The following is a 26,969-nucleotide window of genomic DNA, read 5'->3' as shown; positions in this document are numbered from 1 at the left end:
ATGCAATAATATTAATTTTATGTACAAGCAAATGAAATAAAACAATATAGTGTTGCAGTGACAGTAAAAAAATAATGTCTTAACATTCATTATTTTTGACATAGATTATTATAGACAGACTATAACATTAAAGAAGAGAGAGTAACTTTTAAGTCTATTGTCTACTACATCTATTTGAAACTGACAAGGGTCACAATATATCTGTCATAAAATGTGCTGTATTTTGGCTACTTTAGACTAATCAAGCGGGCTGAGTGTCAAGCTTTATGTATATTATCAGAAGTGAGATCATTCTCCCTACTGCAAAACTATGACACAGTGTGATGATTGTATCCCGTCTAATTGGATGACGTTTCCATTGTTGGTTATAATACCAACATTTGTAACACAATGTACCATACATAAAAGTAATAACAATTGTGATATCCGCAATTTTTACTTCGTTTCTTCTTTGCTTATGCAGTCACTATATCGTAAGTTTTTGCTAGTACGTTTGTATGAAAATGAAAAGTCTCCGTAACCTTAACTTTGCTATTAAAATGCTGTTTAAGCGCAATAAGAGGGCGGTGACGTCAAATCTGCCAATAAATCTAGTTCTTCTTCAGTAAGCTGCTCTCTATGTTTGGACCAGTCATCTTGGTGGGTCCTCCTAAAATCAGCTAATGCTGTCCTAATCGTAGCGGGTATTGGATCAGGTGCACTCGTATGCCTCGCCAATTCCGCCAAAACATCACCAAGTCTTGGACCAAGGCTGTATGGCCTTGAGGATAAGTAGCCACATAAACCGAGTACTCCGCAATGTCGTTCGACCAACTCCTTGGACCTACAACTTCGTGTGAGGGCCTTCAAGGTTTTTGCCTCATCAGGTAAAGCGCGACAGTGCATAAGGCCTGTTAGTAGTTTTGCAGCAGCCTGTCGGACCTGGAGTAAACAAATACAACAAATTTAAAGTGTTCCAAATACCAAGCAAAAAAATAAAGTAAAAAATGTGAAATGGTTTTTTGCTATATATCTTCGGTAATGCAGTGATCTTGCTGAAAGTTGGTACATATACTGGGATAAATAAAAATAGCAGAAATCTGACGGCCTTGTAGTTCCTAAAATTAAAAGTAACCTATTAACCCTGTATAGCTTGCATCCTGGAGATGGTCATAAGATTTTAAAGCCCATAAAACTACCGAGCTGAGAAGATCTTGAAAGATTTAAAAAAGCCGTTCATGGCTTCACACTGATACTCAAGGCCTATAACAGGCACTTATGAAGCGTTCATACATATATGTTTACATAATTGCAAGATGATGGTGATTACTTCGTTCGCCATAATATTTACCGCAAAAACACTCATGGGTGTAATGGCCATACTCGTAACGTCATAAAACACATTTATTACATCGAGGTTATTATAAAATTGATGAATTTCTTAATGACAAGGTTGCTTGGAAGCATCCGGCTCAGCTTTCATCTCTCACGAGATAGAAAAATGAATTTTAAAATGTAAAATGTAAATTGTTGATATTGGAAAAGAGCAACTGCTGAGTTTCTTGCCGGCTTTTTCTCGGAAGAATCTGCCTTCCGAACCGGTGATAGAGTCACTACAAACAGACATACTTGACGTTTCAAAAGTGCTTATATTGAAATAAATGAATTTTGTTCTTTTATTTTTTTTTTGGAGATGAAAAATATGTTGTCAACTCACCTCAACCCGAGGGTCCCTCATCAGTTTGAGTGCGAAACGCTCCGCGCGCACCGCTCTGTCAGCTTGCGCGCACAACATCGGCAGCCCGTAGAACAAAAGCGGCTGCGCGAACTCCAAGCACGCCAACCGCGCCCACCAGGACCGACCTTCCGCCAGGGACTCTAGCACTTCCAAAGCTACAATAACATGATAAAAAACTTAAAAAAAAAACAACATCCATGTGAGAGTCGTTGTTGCGCACGAAGGTTTCCGTGCGGAATTAAATTATCTATGAAAACGTCAAAATAATCATATCCGTTGTAGGGTATAGCCCCCTTAAATATTTCTTAGTATTGGTTGTGCCCACCAATACGCACTGGGCCAGCGTGGTGGACTACGGCCTAAACCCTTCTCATTGTAGGAGGAGACCCGTGTCTTGTAGTGGGCCAATAATGGGTTCATACGATGATAATGATTTGTTGTGGGACTCCACATTACTAAACTAGATGGCGCCACAAATATCCTGCATCGCACTAGCGAAGTTTTTACAAATAATGACCAACAACTTCCAAAGTCAAATAGTTGGACCTCGGTCCCCGAGCATACAACACCTACACGCTCGGAGGAAGATCTTCCTATTAGTACGGTCTGGCTTAATATATTGAGGCAACAGAAATACGTTATCTGTGAAAGTTTCAACTGTGAAAGTTTCAACTGTCTAACACAGTTCATGACATATAGTTTAGCGAAACACGGACCGACAGACAGAGGGTAAAACAGTGGAGTTTTAGTAATAGGGTAAGGTTAGCGCTAAAAACAGACTTCTGAGAAAAGCAACCGCGATTAATTCGATGAAATGTTTTTAAGATGCATGCAGTCAGCATCGAAACTTCATTGGATCTATATAAAATTTCATAGGCACCATTTCGTGATAAGCCTATTCGAACCAAAAAAAAAAAATACAACAAAAAACCATCCGATTTAATAATTTCCTCATCTATGAGTTTTTTATTGATTTTCGATTCAAAAATTACCTTTTTAATTCCAGAAATGAGATTGCTGGTAATCTCTTTTCTAGCTGTCTCTTACGCCATTGATGCGGATGGTACGAAGCATTCATAATTTTATTCCTTTAATCTAGAACTAACCTTTATCGAAGGCCTTGTAGGAGTGGTTCGCGAGGGCCAAGCTCGCTAGGAAACCCCCTGCGGCTCGCGGGAGTTCTTCGTGCGGTTGCGGCGGACCGCGTGCGGCCAAAGCGCATGCCGTGCTCACGAGCTCGTAATGCGTCTCTGTGTTGCCGCTGACGCCGCGGACGATCACGCCCATGCAGGCGCGGAGAACTATGTTTATAAACAGAATACAATAGATTTAGACGGCCGATTGTCGCAGTGAGCAGATACCCTACTTTCCGAGTCCCAGGCTGTGGGTTCTATTCTCACAACTGGAAAATGTTTGTGTGTTGAACATTAATGTTGGGTGTTTCCTGTAAATTGTAACTATTTAATATTCATCAGTCATCTTAGTACCCAGAACACAAGCTACATTCACTTTAAGGCTAGATGGGGATGTGTGTATTGTCAGTAGAATCTGCTTTCCGAACCGGCGAGAGAGCACTACAGACAGACATACTTGACGTTTCAAAATAGCTTATAAAGTAGGCCTTCTTGAAATAAATTAATTTTGAATTTAGTCGCAGTATATTTATTATATATTATTTTAGTTAAATTTTAATGCAAGTCCGGAACTGACCTCTATTTTTTAGCTCTGCCTCTGCAATACCAATGTTTGTGAAGATATTATTATGCTGTATGTGCATTGTTTTTAATGGATTTGTGCACAATAAATAATATCTCTCTATCTATCTTCCTATTTTTCATATCAGCCGAATAAGTTCCACTGCTGTATGTCTGTGACATGTCTTTTGTAGGGAGTTCTAAATAAATAACACGGTGATTGTGATACTTGGGTCCAGCGGCTCCCTGCGACTCGAATGATGCCAGCTGACCACTGGGTATAAATGGCTAAATAAGATGACGCGCGAGCGACATTTACGGCGTCAAATATGGCAGTTGAACCCATCGACACAATCCGAAGAACCTGTGGTATGTCTTCTTATCCTTTTTCGAGCAATTACACTAAACCATACTTCATCATGAATACGGCATCAATTTTAATATAGATCATCATCATCATCATCACATCAACCGATAGACGTCCACTGCTGGACATAGGTCTTTTGTAGGGAGTTCCAAGTTCCACGATTCTGAGCCGCTTGGATCCAACGGCTACCTGCGACGCGCTTAATGTCGTCTGTCCACCTCGTTGGGGGTCGACCAACGCTGCGCTTACCAGTACGGGGCTGCCATTCCAGCACCTTGGGACCCCAACGTCCATCCTTTCTCCGAACTATGTGCCCGGCCCATTGCCACTTAAGCTTCGCGACTCGTTGAGCTATGTCGGTAACTTTGGTTCTTCTACGAATCTCCACATTTCTTATTCGATCGCGTAGAGATACTCCGAGCATAGCTCTCTCCATCGCCCGCTGAGTGACTCTAAGCCTTCTTATGAGGCCCATAGTTAACGACCATGTTTCAGAGCCATAGGTCATCACTGGCAACACGCACTGTTCGAAGACTTTCGTCTTCAGGCACTGAGGGATTTTTGACGAAAATAATATAGATATGTACTGTTTATTAATGTTGCTTTGGGATTACATTTGCAATTTAAATTATTTATTCGTTTTGAAAAATTTAAAAAAAAATTATTCATAACTAATTCTTTGAGATAAGACGAAAATTTTCAATATTATTCTAAAAAAACACTTTTTTCGGAATTTTTCGTTTTCGATATCTCTCGAACGGATCAACCGATTTTATATCAAGCTTAAGAGCTGATTAGTTTTTGGGATCGATCGGTAGACCCGTTTAAAAGTTATTCTAAAAAAATTTTTTCAAAATTTTTATTTTTGAGATTTTTCGGAATCTATCGGTCCGAATCGATGTCGAAATTGTAGAAAATTTAAGTTTAGTCATGCCCTTTCGAATGCCGCCAATCGCGATCCAATCGGCCAAGCCGTTCAAAAGTTATGAGAGTTTACATACTCTTACACACACACACACACACACACACACACACACACACATACATACCTACATACATACATACATACATACATACAGACATGATGACCATCATGACACCATCGCGGGAATAGTCAGGAAAGCTAGGACCTCAAAACGTCGACATCTGATGAAAACTCGATTTTCGAAAAACGGGGTGAAACCAATAACTTCCCTTCTTCTTCACTTTTGAAAAATTTTAATTTCCGTAGCGGGAAGAAAGAAGTAAAAATGATAAAGCTACTTGGCACTGCTAGTAACGTATTTACCGGTGGTGAGTAGGTTAACGGCGCGTGCGTGATGGCGCTGCGCAGGCGCCGCGTCGCCGGACAGTCGTAGCGCAGTGTCGAGGCGTTCTACCAGCTGTTTGTCCACTCGCGTCTCGTCGCCCTCCGCCTCCACCGGGTCCGTTGTACCCTCCGTCTGACAAATACGATTATTATTATTATTTATTTATTTACATACAAGTTTCCAAAAAAATACTTATAGCTAGAAAACAGGCTTATAGAAGCATCATAAAACCACCCAGGTTTGTTATATATGCTAACAGAGAATCAAGTCTAGGTACGTTAACTACAGAACATTATTGCCACTTTACCATGTTGCGTATAAAAATGATCACAAGTGACTCAAAAAGAAGAATTTCAGTTTTTTCTTAATATTACAAGGATTGATATCGTCTTGTACATTAATAAGGCGTAAGGTAATTCATTAATAAGGCGAGGAACTAGGTAACCTATTGAAAGCGCCCGAAGTGCATGACCTTGAAAAATGTTCTTTTCTTCTTGCGCACGTGACGCGTGAGTGCACGGGCGTGACAGAGCAACGCGAGATCTACCTGAGATAACCAGCCACTATACCAAAAGTCATTAGCAATCTGGGCGGTATGCTAGGTTTCTGGAATGAGCTTGGATGGCTGGAATAGCGAGCAACAACGGGAAATTTCGACGTAAAACATGCGAAGTGCTTACGTGCGGAAACTTTCCAGAGAGAAGAAGAAGTCAAATTCAAAGTCAAAAATATCTTTATTCAAGTAGGCCCATAGGCGGCACTTTTGATGCGTACATAAGAATTACACGGTAGTGAGATGATGGCATAACCACATTCGTAAACTTAAAACTAAAGCTACGAGGGTTCCAAACGCGTCCTGGTCTAAGAAGAAGCCCACAACAAACTTAGCCGGGTGTTTTTTTTTGTTATCACCATCTCACAATGTCATTTAAAATTATTAAAAGAATAACCTGCTTAGAGCAATAATTCACACTCAAGCTATTTTATCGATTACGTAATCCTTTATACTATAATAGGACTTTTCTATAAGCTTACGTTTAATACAAACTGAACTTTATAAGAGACATCTCCAAGATGTCTCTTAAAAAGTGGGTAGTTTATTGTAGAATTGTATGCAATTTCCTTCAAATGAATTATGAATTTTATGTAAACTAGTATATTGCACTGTAAGTTTATTCTTACTTCTAATGTTTAAATTATTGCATTCACATTTTTTCTTAAATTTAGAAATGGTTTTTATTAACAGACGGGTAAGCTTTATCGACTCTGCGAGCATTGGCGGACATTTGGAAGAGCAGATAGGTGCGAGTAACATGTCGTGCCATCCTGGTGTCATCGTTATCATCATTATATCAACCGATAGACGTCCAGTGCACCATTACACAGTTAGAAAAATAAAGGACGAATAGAGAGAAACACAAAAACTGGAGTAGAATACAAAAGGCGGCCTTATCGCTTAACAGCCTAATGTCGTCCGTCCACCTCGTCGGGGGTGATTAACGCTGCGTTTACCAGTGCGGTGCTGCCATTCCAGCATCCCTGGTGTGCACTGGCTATAATGGTTACCTGGTGGGTGTGTTCCGCGTGGGAGGTGTCCGTGGCCAGCCTCACCAGGTGCGGGTTCGCGGGCATCACGGTGAGTGGCATGGCGGGCCCGGCCACCACCGGCGGCGCGGGTGACACGCACGTGTCCTGCGACGCGCACGGACCCATCAGGGACGCGGCCGTTTTTATCACTAGAACAATAATTACAACGCAAATTAATTTTTATATTTTTTTTAACAAAACCGTGCAATGTTTTCATCAGCAAATATTGTGATACGGAAATTTTTCACGTTAAAATAAGTATTATAAGCTTTTAAAGTTTTTGTTTTAATTTTATTTTGTTTTCGCTTTATAATGCCTAAGCAATTGTGGTTAATGGTATCGTTTAAGTTATGGAAACTGCATTTGTTTATGTTATATAAAAATACGGCATGTGTAAAAGTACTGTTTGTTTCATTGAATATCTAGTACATAAATAAAATAAAATAAAGGAGGTTGTCAATTTGACCGACCTCAAATAAATACATACGACGCGAAAGTGTGTTTGTCTGACTGTCCTACCTTCGCGCCCTGCCTAAGCAATCAATTGGCTAGAATTTTGAAATTACACAGCTTTTTGATCCTGTAAAAATATCAAATTCCCGTAAGGGTCGTTTACGGTAATAATAGTACTATATTCACACACAAATTAACTAACCAAACCTCTTATTAACCGCGGGTTACACCGCGGGGCGCAGTAAAAATAATTCTAATAATGAACGATGAAATAAATGATGAACTTTTTATGTCTCCCGTTTTAGTTATTAATAAATTGAATAAATTACGAATTTGTAATAAGTTTAATTTATTGTTTTTTTTAAATTCTCTTTTCTAAGAATGTAACGGGCTAGCCTGTTAGGAGTATGGCAATTGTATTAAACCGATATCCCTGATTTGTTACTGCAATAGACAAAAAAGAAGAAGAAGAAGAAACACTTTATTGCACGTATAACACACAGGAAAAGAAACAGTTAGGAGTATACAGTACACAATTTAGACATGCAAAGGCGGCCTTATTGCTGCAAGCAATCTCTTACAGGCAACCTTTGTAGATAGGACTTACAGCAAGAGAACGGGATAGTGCCAAGAGTGTTGATAGAATATTTTTTTTTTACAACTCACGCATCACCATCTAGCCCCAAAGTAAGTGTAGCTTGTGTTATGGGTACTGAGATGACTGATGAATATGTTTATCAATAATATACATAAATACTTAGAATATACATATAAACACCCAGACACTGAAAAACATTCATGCTCATCACACAAACATTTTCCAGTTGTGGGAATCTAACCCACGGCCTTGGACTCAGAAAGCAGGGTCGCTGAAAACTGCGCCAATCGGCCGTCAATACACATATATACATAAATACCAAAATGTAAAGATACAAATACATAGATAATTTAAATAAATATACGTCATATATAAATATATAACACATATATATAAGTAGATTTTAATACATAATTTAAAAGAAAGAAATATAAAGAATCTACTTCGAATTCCATCACTCAAAGACAAAGTAGTACAGTACCATGAGGGTTCAATTTTTACCATTTTGGTACGGAGCCTTAGGAATGGGATCTTATACATACCGATGTCTCCATTTTCATCGTACAATGCCTCCAGCCTGGGTTTGATTTCAGCGATGAAGTCCTCAAGGCGAGGCGCCCTACCGCTACTGCCTCCAGGGAATACCAGCTCCGTGTCGAAGATCGTCATCAGTATACTGTGGGAAATGGTGACCTTGAGACTTCCTTGTATCATCATCATCATATCAAACCATTACCGGCCAACTACAGGGCACGGGTCTCCTCCCAGAAATAGAAGGGGGTTATAGCCGTAGTCAAACACGCTGGCCCAGTGCGAATTGGACTCCACACACCTTTGAGAACATTATGGAGAACTCTCAGGAATGCAGGTTTCCTCGCAATGTTTTCCCTCAGCGTTGAAGCGAGTGATATTTTAATTACTTAAAACGAACATAACTAAGAAAAGTTAGAAGTGCGTGCTGGGATTCGAACTCGGCACCCCGAGAGTGACGACACCCTACTCATATCACCGCTTCAGTGTATAGTCCACACTTTTAAGGCCGCACACAGACCTAGTCTATCGTAGGGGTGACGGTTTTAGAGCACAGACCCACCACGATGCTCCAAATTGGTAGGCTTTAGCACCGATGTCTTAACGTGCTCTCCGGGGCAAGGTTAAGTCAATTTCTATTAAATCCTTACAATAAATTTAGTTCTCTATACTAATGCTGTTAAAGTGAAAGTATGTCTGTTTGTTTGTTTATAACTTATGTTCGCTCAATCGCTGCACAGATCTAAATTAAATTTGGCACACAGAAATATCGCATCCCGGTGACGGGCATATAATTTGTATCCTGGAAAAATGAATAGCTAATGCAGGATTATAATAAAATTTGTACTTTAGTACAAGTATATATACTACTACATTTATTACAGCGAGGTTACTATACAATTGATGAATTTCTAGATGACAAGGTTGCTTGGAAGCATCCGGCTCCGCTTTCATCTCTCACAAGATAAAGAAAAATGAATGTTAAAATGTAAAATGTAAAAGAGCAACTGCTGAGTTTCTTGCCTTTTTCTCGGTAGAATCTGACTTCCCAACCGGTGGTAGAGTCACTAAAAACAGACTGACTTGACGTTTCAAAAGTGCTTATATTAGGCCTACCTAAAATGAATGAAGCTTGAATTTGAATTTTATAGCTGTGGCTCAATCTTAACGCATTTTAGTACAGAGATATATTGCATCCTGGAGACAAAGAAAACTTGGAAATCCACAACAACATGTAACAATCTAAAGAAGAAGCCCGCCAACCTACATTAGAGCAGTGTGGTGGATCGGAGCTCTAAATACCTCTCTACTATTAGATATGGTTTATGGTTTTTTTTGTAGATTAAATTACCCTAAAATCTAAAGCTTACTTGTTATGTTAAAAGATTTGATTTAATAGTAGTCCTATAATTAATATTACCTTCCAACAGTTTCTCGGACATTCTGGTAGGGATGCTGTATAAAGTTGGCTGCGTCCAGTCGCTTTAGCAAGTCCGCGGCCAGTGGGGCCGTTCGCCAAGTCATCGATCCGAGAGCACCCTGTATAATATTCATGTACATGAATAAAAGTTAAAAAAAAAAATGTTTTTGTCTACCATTAAATTTTTATTTTGCCACAGTACAACTATACAAGATCGCCATCATCTCACTACTATGTACACAGTTTTATGTAACGTACACATTAGAAATGCCATGTATGTCCCATTTGAATGAAGAAATGTTTGGCTTTGGCTTGGTAGAGATAGCCCCTGACAGGAACTACACCTGCTGGTAACTGATGGATGAAAATGGAAGCGGGGTATTAAACCCTAAAGGGTTTCTACGCGACAACGTACTGAAACGCTAAAGCAATCTTTCTGTAAATTCGACAACAAAAAAATAAATTATCTAGTAGACCACAGAATTAAGAACAAACATAATCCGTGTGCACGACTAATATTGAAGCATCATAAACCACTCAACTTTGGAAGAAAATGGAACAAGTTTGTGATCTAGCAACATTCCGAGAGTGTGAAGTGAGCAAGAGTAAGAAAACAGTAACACGAAAAGAAAAAAAATGAAAATTGTAAATAAATATACAACATTATACAAAAGGAAAAATAAGCAAACCAATTCTATATTCATTATTTTAAAAAGAAAGAAAAAACAATAATTAATTCACTAAACAAACAAAATCTGACTAGCCAAGTATTTTAAGTAGCTGATTTTTGAAGTTGGGTAGTTTGTCTTTAAATATATCTATTGTCTTCTCTGTTTTTGTACACAATGCACTGCATGCAATAATGGCTGAATGAGGATTCTGTATGTTCTTGATTCTGGGGTTCAAATTCTAAGAGTCAACTCACCTGTAGGGCATAAAGCCTCGCGCAAACTACGAATGAGGTGTGATGATCTGGGTCAACGTCCCCCACAGCGGGCGGCGGGGCGCATAGCTGAAGCAGTTTCTTCAACACTTCACTGCCGCGGATGGGGTCTAACTTCTCCACTCCAGTGGCCACGCAAGTGCCCCAGTCTTCCATTGTTTCGGCGGTCACTGACGTGAGCCCTAAAAATATCTTTTCGATATAAATTCATCCAATATTATAAACGTTTACGATCGTCAGGATGTATGGATTACTGGTAAAAAAAAGGCAGTCACTGACGTTAGCCCTAAAAATATCTTTTCGATATAAATTCATCCAATATTATAAACGTTTACGATCGTGAGGATGTATGGATTACTGGTAAAAAAAAAAAACTCCTAAACTGATTTGCCTGAAATCAGCTTTTTTGCAAGCAGTTTTTGTAGTAGGTAAACAAAAAGCCACTAATGGAACTATATAAAAAAAAATAGTTGTCTGTAAAGTCGGTTTACGGACGATTATTTCACGTGATAAGGTTCTATGAAAACACTTGCGTCACAAGCCGAACGCCTCTCTATCGCTTGTTCCGCGCTCTCGCTTGCACGCTCGGCTTAAGCGGAACGTGACAGTGAAGTTAAAAAAATTACCTTTTTTAATGACTTCCATAGCGGTTTTCTGCAGGGCCAGCGCGCGGTTTCTCGGCCAGTACCGCGGCGCACGCAGTGCGGCTGCGGCCAGCTCGGCCGCAAACCGCTGCGGCGCCTCTTGCGTATCGCCCGCACAGCGGACCGCGTGCGACATCAGTCTGCTATACACACGCTCGCCGAATTGCGCGAACGCCATCTAGTAAATTCATCATCATCAAACAATTAGCGGCCTCGAAACAAAACGAGTCACAAATTATTTTAGTATTAAAAACATGTATAATTTTGTAGGTACGTCCCGAGAATTCGAGAGACCCTACGCTGTCCCGCGCGATTATGTCTCTTAAGGTACCAGTAATAAAGTTATTTCTAACAATAGCAATACCATATTTTAAACAAGGAGTTGATGACCGCGACTATAATCATGTCAACAACAAAGATTATTGTAAGTAAGGTCAAATTGTTCCTTCATAATAAATTAATAGTTCAAAAAGAACTAAATAACACACTTGGTATAAAAACCAAAGTTTAGTTTATTTATAAAAGCGTGTTTTTTATACTATTATTTGCATTAGAGCAAAATTAATCGGTCATCTATTCACCATAATTTTATTTAAGATCAGAGAAAAGGCTAAAGATTATGATAAGAGATTAAAATTAATATAATTTCTGCCTTATCAACTATTGATGATAATTATATAAATTATCAAAAATATTATTTTCCTCGACTCCGATAGTAGATAGAGATAAAGTCAAAGTCTTCAAAGCGGGCTAATTTTAGTAAATGGAATCAAACTAAAACAACTGTTTAGTTTGATTCCATTTACAAAATAATTTAATCATAAATGTTTTTCTTTCCATTCGTAGTATTTGTATCCTCATAGTGAGAAGTGGTGAGCACTATGGTGAAAGTCAAACAAGCACATACGTACTTTTGATACGTTGATTGCATACAAAAATCTCAAAAAAAAAAAAAATTATAGAAATACTATATACTATATATATTTGTGATATAAAATAGTAGTGAAATCTATAAAGATTACACAAGCACAACATATTTTTAATACAGTCCAATAAACCCTATCGTAGATTCTAAAAACTTTGATATATTCCGATTTTAAGGAAACTTACCCGAAACATGGAAAAACGTATACCGCTGAACTTGTCTTTGCCCTTCTTCTCCTCGACAGTGAAGAAGCCCGTGAGGCGGTCGATGTTGGCGTCGTCACTGAAGAACTCAAACAAATAGCGTTCGCCTTCCTCCATTTCCTCTGCGGGAGTGTCTAGTGAATATTTCTGCTCACTTGTTGGTGCCGCAACCTGGAATCATGGTATATATAATTATTCGGTTAAATTCAAATTCACATCTTTATTTGCGTAATTGGAGGTTAACAAATTTGATCTCTTCATAAAACATACTAAATTCCGTGCTGCAATCTGCCATTATTATATGGCATGCAAGTTATAATAACACCTTAATTATAAAATTATTTTTCCATTCTATACAAAATTTCAGAAAGTTAAGGTATCAAAAATGTGTAATTAAATAACAATGTCATCTTAAAATTAAATAATATAAAGTAAACCAAAATATAAAACTAGAAACACAATAATTTAAACCTTTAATTTTAGATATTGCTACTGAATAAAACTGACGAAGCATAAGCCAGAAATTTAGGTAGAGGTACTCGTATGTCAATTAAAGTAATTTGTTATAAATTGTTATTGTCATACAATAAACATTTCTTTGATATAAAGTGAGGTTTACTTTGGGCCATACTAATTTATTACCGCACCTACAATCCTTCGCCTGCTGTTCTTTTTTAGTTCTAAAGTAATTTCCATACTTTTTTACAAATAGGCGCATTTCCTTAATGTACATGCAGGGTATTGTCTTTTAAAGATTGGTTTTGCACTATCCAAAAGATGTGCCCCAGTTATTGCCCTGACACTTTTTTTTACTGAATACTCTTTTTAAATCTGGTGAGTTACCCCACAATATAAGGCCATAACTCAGGATAGGTGACACATACCTACGGTAGGCACTCAAGAAATAGTTATTTCTTTTATTTATTTTTGCATTGGAATAATTGTTGAACCAATGCCTAAAAATAGAGAAAAATTTCACTCGTTGTTGCCCGCAACCTTGAATCATTTGAGTAATTTTTTATTTATTTTTTATGGTAATAATAAATTTTTGGGCCAATCAGATGGACCATACCTTAAAAACAGAGCAACATTTCACAGGGCATGCAATAAATACGTCCTAGAAAGTGCCCAGTATCCATCAACTTGAGGCGTAGTTGTTAAACTACGCGTCTGTTATTATCGGCAACCAAGCTCTTCAGAACGGAACACAGCAATGATGCTTAGCGACAGCAAGAAGTTTCAGTATTATACAGTGGGGTTCCTGCCCCAAGTGAGATATCATATTATGAAAGCAATTCAATTGCACAAACTTAAATAGTTTTATATATTTTATTTTTATTTTATTCATTTGGGACAGAAAACAATTATTTGGGACAAAAAAGTTGGGGTATTACACATAATATTGTAAGGAAGAGTAGGGCGATACGATGAACATACAAGTAACACTTACTGTGTCGATAAACTTAACTGTAGGTACCTAAAGTACCTTATCATTTCATCAATCATTATCATTCTTATACAGTCCTTCAAAAATGTTAAAAATATCAACCCACTTATTTCGGTAGTCAGAAATCCAAAATAATAGGAAAAAATAATAGTAGACAGACGTGTGTGTTACAGGAATAACTGGATAATCGAAGACAATCAACGCCGCGGAATCTTCAAAGATTCAAAATATACGCGGGCGACGCCGCGAGTAAAAGCTATTGCTTAATAAAAACACATAATAATCTTGCTTGTACAATATTACCTTCAGTTTCTTAGGCCACGCAAAGAATCCGAAAGTATAGTCACGCAACCACGGCCTATCCCACTCTTCGTCGGATTTTATTTCCTTGTCTTCGGACCAGATGGCCCATTCGAGGTCCTTCCTGTAACCTGAAAGAGAAAACCTAATCTCATTCCTTGGATCTTGTTAGCCCGCACTGCGTCAAAAATCCTCGCGGTTTTTACTCTCGAAATATTTATATAATAAACTTATATATATATATATATATATATATTTAAATATATATATATTTCTTGTGTGCGTGTGTATGTCACTGAACTCCTCTTAGACGGCTGGACCGATTTGAATGAATATTTTGGTAAGCGTTTGGGTGGCACCCTGGATGGTTTAGATTCACAAATTAGCCCGACAGATGGCGCTGGGGTCCGCTAGTCAGTATATAATTTTGACGAGGTTTTAGGTTCGATCCCGCATTGTGCCAATTTTTGTTTTTCTTAGGTACATATATTTAGTGGAAAAACCTAACAAAAATTACCCCGGCGTCGAACTAGCTTACTAAGAACGAAAGTATCAAGAGCTTAAAAGATGTACGCCTACCTACTATAATAAAATTTTTGATTAAAGCTAAATTCCTACAGTGTAGAATGAGGGACATTAATATTAAGAGGAATGATTTTTTTTGTACCCAATATGCTCCGGAAGTACTGGACCGATTTCTTCGCCAAAAGAAAGCTGAACTATCATGAAGTAACATAACCTATGATTTATTTTCATTAAAATTGGAGATCGTTAAGAAAATTGCAATAAAGTAACCCGTAAGTAGCACAAATTTGCCTATGAAATTCATTAGTTGGCGTGCGCTGAGAAAACTATTGATAATACAGAACAATTATGTACTCAGAAAGCAGGGTTGCTGACCACTGCGCCAAACGGCGCATCTATCGTTTATTATAAGTATTTATGTATATTATTCCTAAAATATATTCATCAGTTATCTTAGTACCCATAACACTACGCTTACTTTGGGGCTAGATGGCGATGAGTGTATTTATTTAAGACAAAAAACCCTACGGGATGTAAAACAAAACAAACGCGGACGAAGTCGCAGGCTAAAGCTAGTAATAAATAAAGGTAGATTAGTGTAATCACTGGTATTTTTTTATGAAATACCAGGGATTGCACAGTGGAAGAACCTGGGGGAGGCCTATGCTAAAGCAAGACAATCAAGCGAAACCGGTGTCTTGATAAGTAAATAACAAGTAAGATAAGATAGTGCAATCACCTGGTATATGTTTCTCAGGTCTAGGCAATCCCGCAAATTCATACGGATCAATGTCGATCTTCTTTATTTTATTCTTCCTCTGCTTCAGCGCATACATCGTCAGCTTTTGCGCGGTACGGCGCACCGCGATGTCGTCGTGCAGCAACGATCGCACCATGAGACGAACCGCCCGAGCGGGGTAGTGGGTTTGAACCAGGGGGCAGTACGTCAGCATCTGCATTGCCAGTTCAAGACGACGCCATTGTCTGCAAAATAGTTTAAGTTTAAGAGCTTTATTGCTCAAAAGAATTACAAAAATTAGCTTAGTAGAGAAAACATTCAACTTAAAACTATTACAACAAAATAAATATACTACGACAGTACACACATAGCGTAAGCGTAGCTTGTGTTATGGGTACTGAGATGTCTGATAAATATTTTCTATAACAAATGAACAAAAAAGGGTGTTACAAAGAAAATAAATAAATAACATACAGATCGAACACACGGCCTTGGACTCAGAAAACAGGGTCGCTGCACTCTGCGCCAATTGGCCGTCAATCACAATATAAAGAATATATAAATTTACTAGCGGACCCCAGTGCCATCTGTCGGGCTAATTTGTGAATCTAAACCATCCAGGGTGCCACCCAAACGTATACCAAAAAATTCATTCATATCGGTCCAGCCGTCTAGGAGGCGTCAGCCGTTCAGTGAAATACACACGCGCAATATATATAACACAAGAAATATATATAAATCTATAAACTATATTATCTGAAATTAATTGAGTTAATTTAATTGCGACCGTGGGTTCGATCTATATGTTATTTTTTTTCTTTTCTTTGTTACAATCTTTTTTTTTCTTTTTTATAGAAGTAAATTTAAAGTCTTATTTATGTTATACATACATGTAGTTATACACCATGTACAGTGTGTCTCACTGTATAACTATAAATTATTACATATCATATATTTTTTTGGGCTGTGACACGTTTGTGATTCTCACACGTTTTTCTCGCACGTTCGAATGTTGGCTGGTAGAAAATGCTTAAGCATAAAGCCCGCCTTTTGGGAGCTGGTTTACGATTTTGCAATACGGGGGAAAAAAAAGTTCTCAGACAATCTTACCAAATGTCAAGAAGCTGAAAATGCAAACAAACACCTTACCGTGTACCTATTGAATTTGTATGCGCCAAGTTATATTAAGTTATTATTAAGATTTTTATTTCGAATGAGTGGACTGTAATTTTTGCGGTAAATTGGTATACAAAAGAAAGATGTCAAGGAATCAGAGCACAGGGAAGACAGCTTATTTGACCCTATTTTTCACGGCTATCCGGTAGGAGCACGTCGTCTGTTGATTCAAATGTTCCACACATAGTTCTCTCTTCTCGAACACCACCACTTATGTTATAGTTTTTGGTACACACAATAAAGAATTATGCTTTTGAAAGGATCTTATTGAACCTTCTAAGATATATTATGATATTTTACGGTTTTATTTTCAGGCAGCCAAACTCGTATTGCCCGTTACTTTTCGCCATCGGAAAGCAAGTAGTTCGCAAACGTTTGCTTCCGTCAATTTATGTGACGGCTCGGCGTTCTAGTGTTTTGAGGGCGCCGGTATCTTCGTGAAGAATACTTCAGTGCTGTTTTAGGTTGGAAATGGGAGAATAGGAACACCAATGAAATTTTAAAAATGAATCTTTAAGACTTAATTATAACTTGGCGCAACCAGAATTATTTAATTATACTTACATGTTAGGCTTCTCAGCAGCCTCAACCAATTCCATCACAAGTTCATTATAGACTCTCTCTATTCTATCGGATGTAGCTATCTCGTCCTGCACTGCTTTTTCCAATAGGCCATTATTTTCAAAGTCATTTAGATCTTCTTCGCGGAGGAGGTTTTTAGCTACATTTACTGCACTTTCCGGGGTCGTTAGCCGAGTGTTAACCGCTGGGAATTGACGGTGAAGACAGTCACTGAACGCTTGCTCGAGCCTGTGGCCAAACATATATCACTTAATTGATGTCCATAAAAATATTAAAATAAAATTAAATTAAAAAAGGAAGAAAATATAGATATATAATAAAATAATAATAATATATTAATAATATAAAGCAACGCATTTTTAATCATCACAAACATGACTGTTTCGCAGTCTGCATACATTTGTTTCACAAGCATTACCGCATCAAAAATACTCGAGGCTCGGGCGATGTGTATTTTTATGAAAATCAGGACAATTTGTAAAAGATTTTATAACTCAGTATAGTAAGATGTAGTAGTTGAGCGCGAGGCGCAATTAAACTGTCATTCCGATGGTGGAAGGGATTGTTCGGTCTTGCGGCGCGTTGGCTGCCTGGGCCCTGGGCCGGTATTCTGTCAGTTGATAACCGGAGGCCTTCTCATATAAAATAAGCGATGTCGTGTCGCTGTCAAATTATTCCTAATTGAATTATTTTTATGTAAAATATTAAAATTACATATTGGATAGAAACAGGCGTTAATTTGCCGACTTGCATGATATATTACGAAAATTAAGCTTAATTTGCTATAATCCGCAAAAAGCAGGGGAATCTGTATGGTGTTATTTATAATTTTTTCAAACTTTACACTCCACACACAACATATAGATGATCGGCAAAGTAATCTCTACGCACGCTGTCACACCATATAGATTCTCCTGCTTAACGCGGAGTATTACAAACTAACTTTAAGTTTCATAAGTTAAATTTGGCTAAGTTTGATGTGGGCTCTTCTTAGACCAGGCCGCATTAGGGTTCTTACTTTTAAATGAACGAATTTAGTTATCACCATTATCTCACACTATTGATAACATATATGTATGAACGCTTCATAAGTGCCTGTAATAGGCCTACATGAATTCTTTGGACATTTAGGAAACTTGGTTTTTCAATACCTTCTAAGAAGTTTTTAAAAGAAGCGGAGCAGGAATTTTTAAGAACTATATTTAGAATAGGCTTTCGTTTTCGTGTATAAATACAATAGGATTATATCGATTTAAAAAAAAAACAATGCTTCAATCGTCCTCTCAGATACCGCAATTTTCCTTACATTTCTAATAATATTGGTAGGTCAGCGGGATCTTATTTTTGTTAGCCCTTAGCATCCCCGTTACCTAGGGGCTCACCTTTTCCGCACCGGAACGCTAAATCGCTTAGCGGCACGTATATGTGGGTAGGGTAGCAATTAGCCACCGCCGAAGCCTCCACAGACCAGATACATTTCAGAAATAATAAACTCCCTAATTTCACCTGCCTGGTATGGTACCAGAGACCGCCCACTTAAGACCACAGTTCTGACCAAAGCTGTCGATTAGACATAACTTATTTTGGAAACATGAAATAATTTTTTTAAGTCTTAAAACAACATCACCTCAGTATGCTAGGTTTCTCACTCAGCGGCGCTTTCAGAACTGCCGGCCAAAGTGCTTTGACAACGTCCCAATCTTGTTTGGCGATCATCGGGCCGACTTTAGGGCCCATTATGACGAACAAAATGCCCTTGTGTTTCGCGTGCCATTCCTCGCCCTCGCCGCCTTTGGCTAGAAGCTCGACTATTTTTGGTACAAGCACCCGGTAAGAATACGGAAAGTGACTCAGCATCCAGTAGAGACGCATTTGAGCTAGGATACGCACCTGTGAATATTATAAAGTTAAAATCAAATATTTTGCTTATGAAATGTTCTTTTACAATAATAATAAAGACAATTTAGGTTTTTTTGCACGCTAATATTGGCATGATATGTGACACTTATAATTTATCCAAACTAACAGTTGTTAAGATTTTTGTTATCAATATCATAATCAATAATCTTCAGCTATGAAACAAGGACTTCCTAAAGATCTAATTTGACAATGACGTCACGACTACGGCCATGATACCCGGCGAACGTTTTCGCGGGAAATAATTTTAAAAATATAGTTTACAATTTATAAAAACAAAACCTTTGATTTCTGTAAAAATAAGATAATTATTGAATACTAGCTGTTGCCTGCGACTTCGTCTGCGTTTGATTTTGTTTTTTGATGTGGCATTCAATTTAGTTGTACTTTAAAAAAAAAATAAAGTATTCATTATCGCTAAGCCTTAAATGAGGGATTTGCTGCTGTCCGCTGAGGAGTTCAGTCCTCTATCTCCAACCACATTCATCAGATCTACACAAAATTTGGGCAAAATTAAACCTCTACAATACAAAAATTATTATTTAAATCGGTTATAATTTGTCGGAGTTATGGTGTAAAATCATCAAACACTTTCATCCCCTCTGCCAAAAGTTCTGCTCTTTGTACAAAGTTTCATGAGGTCGATCGATTACTTACCGAGCTGTAAGTGTTGATGGAGAGCTCAAACAATGAGTTAAGGGCTTGAATGCCGGTGGGCGTCATTCCAGCGTCGCATACAAGGTCAGACCTCGATTCAAACTGCAACCTCGCGGCGTCGGCCACCAACATCCGCAACCTAGCCGACCCCGTTACGTCGCCTCCGTTCCCAAACCCAGTTCCTAAAAGGAGGCCTCCACGACCGTCCAGGGCTCTTTCGAGGGCATTGTATGAACGTAACCGAGCCTCTATCCCGGGACCCGCCCGATGACCCTTTACGACTACAACTCGTTCCCAGACCTGGAATTTTAAAGCTTTATAATTGGTGTTCGTACACCAATTATAATATGCATGAAGGTGTTTAACCCTTGGTCATTTATAAGGATGTGGATCATCATCTTAATGCAATAAATTGTATCTTGTTATCGATCTAGCTATTTTTGTATTATTATTTGAATCCCCAACTCCACGCATATCTGTAATCTGGATCCCTGACAAAACAAGTAGCATTAACGCAGATACAAATAGTTGGCGTTCAATTAAAATCATCATATCAACCGATTGATGACCACTGCTGGGCATAGGTCTTTTGTAGGGAGTTCCATAATCCGCAATTCTGGGACGCTTGTTTCCAGCGGCTCCCAGCGACTCGCTTGATGTTGTCTGTCCAACTCGTTGGGGTCCGAATTACGCTGCGTTTACCGGTCGGGGCCCCGTCCATCGGTTCATTGAACGATGCGCCCCGCCTATTGCCACTTCACTTTCGCGATTTTTTGAGCTATGTCGGTAACTCTAGTTCTTCTACGGATCTCCTCATTTCTGATTTTATCACGTAGAGATACTCCTAACAAATTTCTTTTCATCCCCCGCTAAGTGATGTAGATATAGTTTATATATATATAGAATGAATAATAAAGAGTATTTTTGTTTGTTTGTTTGTCAACCTGAGAAATGCAGGGCAATTAATTTTTTCCTACTAGTGCAGCTATTCTCAAATTGGTACCTTTTTTAAAAATTATTTATGCACAATGGTATTTGTTTTAATCAAATTTATGTATCGTTGGAGTACAGTGGGAATGAATTTCATAAAACTGTTACACAATAATTTTATTATTAGGTGTACAAAAAATAATCAAAAAAGTGCCAGTGTTAGTCGGTATAGTTCTATATGAATGTTTTAAAGATTTTCTTAGATGTAGTATAAAACCCCTCACTGGAGCATAGCAAGTTAGTACATTAGTTATTCATTTTTTTATTTGCTATAACAAAGAACAAAACTAAGCGAAAAAAAACATAGGTAAAAAAGTTTTACAATGTCACATTGTTCTGGTTTGAAATATAGTTGCTGCAGCACTAGGAGACTAGTATGCAGGCAACAAAGTAATCCTTATTTCTTAGTAATATTATAAATGCGGAACTGTTTGTTTGTTTGTTTGTTCTTGTTCACTTCACGCCCTAACTAAGCAATCAATCAACTTGATCTTTGGCATAGAGTCAGTCAGTCAGAGTTAGTTAAACGACATAGCGTAGGTACTTTTTATCCTAGGTAAACAAAGGATTCCGACGGGATTTAAATAAAGAACCGTAATCAACGCGGGCAACAAAAATATTTAATCGCAATGAAGCGATAAGTTATGTCTTATGAATAGCTGAAAAGATTAAAAATTTACGCACATGAATAAGCGTTTCCAATCCCCTTGTATCGTCTGTCTTATCATCTAGCAGACGTCTTTGAACATCCACCAGCAAACGCGTAAGGGCTACGCGCATGTTCTCACCGTCTAGCGTCACTTCGTGCGGCACGGCGTTTATGAAGGGCAAGCATGTGGCCGGTACTTGGGATTCTATCCTGGAATTAATATTAAGACGATGGTATAGGGGTAGGGCAAATTTGATGAATCTACAGAGCACGGGTCTCCTCCCACGATGAGAAGGGGTTAAGGGCGTAGTGCACCACGCTAGCCTAGTGCGGATTGGTGGACTACACCTTTTAGAGCATTGTGTAGAAATCTCAGGCATGCAGGTTTTCCGCGATGTTTACCTTCACCGTTGAAGCAAGTGATATTTTATTAATAGGATTTGATGAATCTTCCCAGTAGAGTGCGATAGAGGCAGACCTCTGACCTATTTAACCTAAAAAAAATTTACGATATCGACGTTTCGTATTCCCCTGTTTTCTTAACGAAAACTCAGCAGATTCAATTATTTTTGGCATGAAAATTTTAAGACAGATTACGTTATTATAATTTTGATTACACCGCATCGGTTTGAATTGATTAGTTTGATCTGTTCGCTCGTCGGGCGCAGGGGGACCGATCGCGCTTTTTTTTTCTATTTGTCGCCCTGAGGGGATAGAGCAACTGAGGGACAGATAGGAAAAATCCCTCCGATCGGAAGGCGTGTTACAATTATATCTTAACTTACATAGGAAGATGCTTCTCATTAGCCGGTGGAAAGAAGTTACAGCTCGCCAGCATCGCGTTAAATATGTAGTAACTCTTCAACCTTCGCTCACGGCTCATGTCCCTTTCCCCACTCAACCATTGCCGGAGACGTGTAACTTCATGTTTGACATATCTGTCCACCAACATCTGCGCGCATTGCGCTTCGTCTGCGTTAGGGACATGCCATTTTAAATTAGCATCTTGCATCCAACAACCGTTTCCCCACTCGCGTACAGGTAACCACTTTTCCGGAGCACTCCCGTAGTCTTTAGCGGAACTCCGCCATTCCACGACATCAACATATGACAACGAAACAAATATGTGGGCAAGAGCATCCGCTGCGCGAACTAATGCGTAAGTCGCGTGCAGTTTCAATAAGCGATCTAGTACTGGAACTATCTGAGGCATGTATTTAAGCAATGCTGTGCCATTACACTCTATGACCTGTTTGAATAAAACGAGGCTGTAGCAGAGATCCCGCGGGGGGTTCTCTTCTTTTAAGACCTCGTCATTCGCTAATAACTCTGTTAATTCTTCTATGAGTTTGGGGAGAAACGCAGCCAAAGTTGACTCAGAATCGATTCGACTGAACACTTTTAAAAGCACACCGACCATGCTTCCAGATACGTTGGTCTCGAACGTAGTTTCGGTCGCGAACGATTTGAACTTCCTCAAAGCTTCTTTAAATATTTTGGGGGAGCATTGAGTTAAAACCGCGGTCGCCGCGGAGGAAATGGCGGTTTCCATGACAGCATCTGTCTTGCTTCTAACGCAGTCATGGTCTTTTGTGTCCAACCGCGCATGCTCAGTAACGCTCGACTCTATAATAACAAAGATCCTGTCTAAGAAGATTAATATGAAATCTTCGAATTGAGCTGTCGATTCACAAACGAGTAACTCCTCTTCAGTTAGATCGGAGTGGTGCTCGTGGGCGGTGCTACAATCGATGAAAGGTATCATTCCGCTAAAAATGAGTATGAAATGTAGGGTGACTAAAGTTTTCTTGATGTCGTTTGGATCGAGGCCTGGTAATACAGCCATTAAAAAGGGAACCACGTGTGTCGGTCCTTCTGGATAGTCTGCATTGGCTCCTTGGATCATTGGTCGAGCGACTGCTGCCACCGCTGTCATTGCTGCTGTGACCCTGTGAGGCTCAGTCAAAGAAGTCAACGATGTCCTTAATCTCTCGATTAGAGGAGGTATCACGATGGCGGGTCGTAAAGTAGACAAGTTCTGTAAAGCTAGAGAAATGTCCAGTGAACCGTTCCTGCTGTAAACGGCCTGTAAGGTTGGCTCGAGGACTATTTTAACGAATTCCGTTATGTCCTCATCTCGAAGTTTGTAGTGTTCTGGGGTTTTGTTCTCCCATGTTTCTTGCAATTTTTTTTCGCGTTCACGACGCACCCTGAAACAACATTTAATTTATGTCTACTTCTTTTTTAAACTGTCGGAACCATTTATTATCTATACAAATAAATTAAATTGGGGCGATCTGTGATTTCGAAATAACCTCATAAGATAACTCAGATAACTTCAACGACAAAACCTTCGTGGTACACTCTAATGGTTTTAAAACTTTTAGTAGGTTTGTCTGTCTGTTTATACTGCCTTTGGAATCAATGAACCGATTGTCATAGGCAGGTAAAGCATTATACGGGGATTAACATAGACAAAATTTAATCCGGGAATCTATCCCCAAGCGTTGTTCATTCTGTTTGGAATATTGTACGAGAATCTCAAGGTTTTAAAGATACCTTAAAACTTATCAGGTAGGTTCCTTTTAGGTTTTTGGTATCCCCTAAGAAAGATTATCACTATAGTCAGAGGTATGCACCGGGTTCAACTTTGAAATTTAACATAGGTAGGTATAAATAATTTTACGAAACCTAATCCTGCAGTCAACAGGTAGTGTGTTAAAAGAATTCAAGCATAGAAATCTTACCTGATGAGAAATTCTCTGGCCAATTTTCTAAGAAGATCTCTCAGTTTAAATGACCACCGGCCAGCGTTGGCGCTTTGCAGGTAGCTCTCCACCCCCGCCAGGAATGATCTTAAGTGTTTCAACACGACACCATCTGGATTGATGGTCCAGACGATCCAGGATGCAACAACCTTCATGTCTAAAAACATTATGAAATGTTAATAACAATGTTTTTGTTTCTGGTTTTCCATGGGATCGAAAATATTAAATGGCCTTTCCTTTTTTTTTTAATTCGGGATAGCGAGCATAAAACATTCAACAACCGCCATGTCGTATGTAACTAACATATATTTATCATAAATATGTAATGTAAATACGTTAATACCTGTATTTTTGTAGTTAGCACGTTGACTGCTGCCTAACATTAACAAATACGGTACACGAGTGCGGCAGGATTACACGCTAGGCGTGTTTTCAGCACTGGTGAAGCGTATTCGAAACAGGCGCTACGAGCATGCGGCCCCACACGCCTGGCGTGTTTAAACTTATCGCGACAGCTATGCGGCCTTTACGCAACAGGTGTGTTATTACATCACTCGTATTTTCTCATTTATTTATTGAACAACATGAAAACCCAACACTTGTCGCATTTGAATAGCAATTTGTATTTTTTTGTTGGATAAAATAGAATAAAACTTTAATGTAGTCAACACAGATTTTCTTTTTTTCAAAAATAATCATTTTCTAAAGAGCTTTAAATATAGTGGCTTTACATCTGGTAGGTACACTATTTTACTATATTCAAAATCGCGGCAACATCAACCTGTGTGTAACTTGTGAATGTCATTTACGAATCATGATAAATAAATAAGTAAAAAAACAGTATTAAATACCTACTTACATACGAATGCGGATTGCCGACAAAGAAGCAAATTTTAAAATAATATGCATTTTAAATATAATAATCCTTCCAGTAAATATACAGAACCATTGTTAAATTTACTTTTAAATTCGAAACAATAGTAACTCATTCCTGAGTAGTTTATTGGTACCGCTGGCCGCACCGATAACGTTTATTTAAGACGATAAGAAAAAATAAGGATGCGGATGCATCGTTTTGTAATTCTGTCGGTATAATGGAATGCAAACCGATATTTATAAACGATACCGATACCAAAGAAAATAGTGCAGGCGAACTCAGGCGTACAAATATTAAAAAATATACAAATAGACGTCAAACTTATGTTGCGGATACCTTTATTGCAGAAAAACATTGTAGAGTATGCTAAAATATAGGACGACGATCCTATATCGATATCAATATCTATTTCGCGTCCCTATAAAATATTTTAAAACAATGCAATTATCTAGGTGGGTATTATTTAGTGATCGATGGTATTATACTATTGTTGCAAATATTTGGTCGAAAACATGTTTTTTATATGAACTTGTTAGTTATACGTGTGATGGTCGATTCTCTCGATGGCATGGGAATTATTAAGAAAAACACTCATGTATAATGATTAGATAACTCACAAAACAACGAATTTTAAGTAGGTATATTGTCTAATATATAATAAAACGTAATTGCGTTAACGTTTAACTAATATTTAATAAAACGTACTTGCGGTAACGTATAACACACTTGTTGCGTAAAGGCCGCTCTAACAGTATATTTAAACAACACAGCGTTTGTGTTTGCCGCACTCGCAGAACGCCGGAAAAACACGCCCAGCGTGTTCGGCCGCATCCTTGTAGGTACATTTATTTTAACACGCCTAGCGTGTTCGAGCCGCACACGCGTTACGTAGTTTTCAAACACAAACGTTGTGTTTTCAGCAGCCAACGTGTTAGAGCGTAAATATAGTGTGTATGTACATGCAAGTTTTTTTTTACTTTATGCACAATACAATATCCAACTTTATATCGGCTTCGAGCTCAGGTTTAATGAAATTGTTAAGAATTATTCATTGTCAACATCTCCTGAGGATGCTTCAATTTCGGAGCGAAATGTGCGTAGAGTATAAGGATTGAAGAAATTTTAAATTTAAATTATACCATACAGATTCTCCTGCTTTTCGCGGACTATAGCAAATTAAGCTTATTTTTCATATTATATCATGGATTTCCGCAAAGTGACGCCTGCTTCTATCCAGTATTTTAAAACTTCAAGGGGCAAAATGCCCGTTTTCATTAAACCTAAAGAACGTACAGACGCCGTGTAAACGACTCATATTGCAGCATCATAAACCCCACCCCACCCCACTTCAGTAGTGTTTCTCGAACAGGCGGTTAATCGCTTCATACCATTTAGCAGTTGATAGTAAATATTTCACCTCCAATGTTCTAAACGTCTGCCATAAAATGGGAAAATGGGAGAATTTGTGAGCTAGCAACATTCCGCGGATGTAAAGTGAGACGTGCGCGGGGCGTTTTTGCATGTAATAATGGCTGAACGAGGGTTCTTTATCTTCTTTATTCTGGGCATTAAACCTAGGAATCGCCAAAATCGAATTTTCTTAGTTGATAACTATTGGTAAAAAGTTTATGTATGCTTTGGAATCTCCTTAGATTATACGTTACCTACGAAAACGGACATAAGGAGATTTTATATATTCCTGGTGTAGTATATTTCTCAAATTAGTTTTAAACCTTGAATTATCTATCGGCTCTGCTTAATTGTCCCAGATCATAATATGGCCGGGATTTTACAAACTTTGTATTGTTTTTTTACACTACAAGTTAGCCCTTGACTGCAATTTCACCTGATGTTAAGTTATGATGCAGTCTTAGATGGAAGCGGGCTAGCCTGTTAGAGAGTATGGTAGTTATACCCCTAATAGGTTTCTACGCGACATCGCACCGGCAC

General features: G+C 38.4%; 1 protein-coding gene across 3 annotated transcripts in view; it reads right to left on the bottom strand.

Annotated features, from left to right (window-relative positions):
• Positions 1–488: 488 nt before the first annotated feature.
• LOC120632065 (proteasome activator complex subunit 4A-like) overlaps positions 489–26,969 on the bottom strand; it is a 38,675-nt gene continuing 12,194 nt past the window's right edge. For 2 of the 3 annotated variants that reach the window (XM_039901836.1, XM_039901838.1), the window contains 18 exons: positions 24,122–24,299; positions 22,160–23,584; positions 21,410–21,584; positions 19,736–20,035; positions 18,789–19,051; positions 17,144–17,389; positions 15,404–15,648; positions 14,143–14,270; positions 12,375–12,563; positions 11,247–11,442; positions 10,603–10,802; positions 9,678–9,796; positions 8,269–8,402; positions 6,655–6,824; positions 5,067–5,220; positions 2,824–3,018; positions 1,697–1,872; positions 489–921 (listed from right to left, as the gene is read on the bottom strand). In XM_039901836.1, coding sequence (XP_039757770.1) covers positions 547–921; positions 1,697–1,872; positions 2,824–3,018; positions 5,067–5,220; positions 6,655–6,824; positions 8,269–8,402; positions 9,678–9,796; positions 10,603–10,802; positions 11,247–11,442; positions 12,375–12,563; positions 14,143–14,270; positions 15,404–15,648; positions 17,144–17,389; positions 18,789–19,051; positions 19,736–20,035; positions 21,410–21,584; positions 22,160–23,584; positions 24,122–24,299 — 4,868 coding nt within the window. In that variant the 3' untranslated portion in view covers positions 489–546. The remainder of the gene's footprint in view (positions 922–1,696; positions 1,873–2,823; positions 3,019–5,066; positions 5,221–6,654; positions 6,825–8,268; positions 8,403–9,677; positions 9,797–10,602; positions 10,803–11,246; positions 11,443–12,374; positions 12,564–14,142; positions 14,271–15,403; positions 15,649–17,143; positions 17,390–18,788; positions 19,052–19,735; positions 20,036–21,409; positions 21,585–22,159; positions 23,585–24,121; positions 24,300–26,969) is intronic. The other variant, XM_039901837.1, reaches the window with a different exon arrangement.

Source organism: Pararge aegeria, chromosome 19 (assembly GCF_905163445.1).
Source record: "Pararge aegeria chromosome 19, ilParAegt1.1, whole genome shotgun sequence".
NCBI classification, from domain to species: domain Eukaryota; kingdom Metazoa; phylum Arthropoda; class Insecta; order Lepidoptera; family Nymphalidae; genus Pararge; species Pararge aegeria.
The sequence above is the reverse complement of the archived record's forward strand: the minus strand, read 5'-3'. Positions and strand labels throughout refer to the sequence as shown.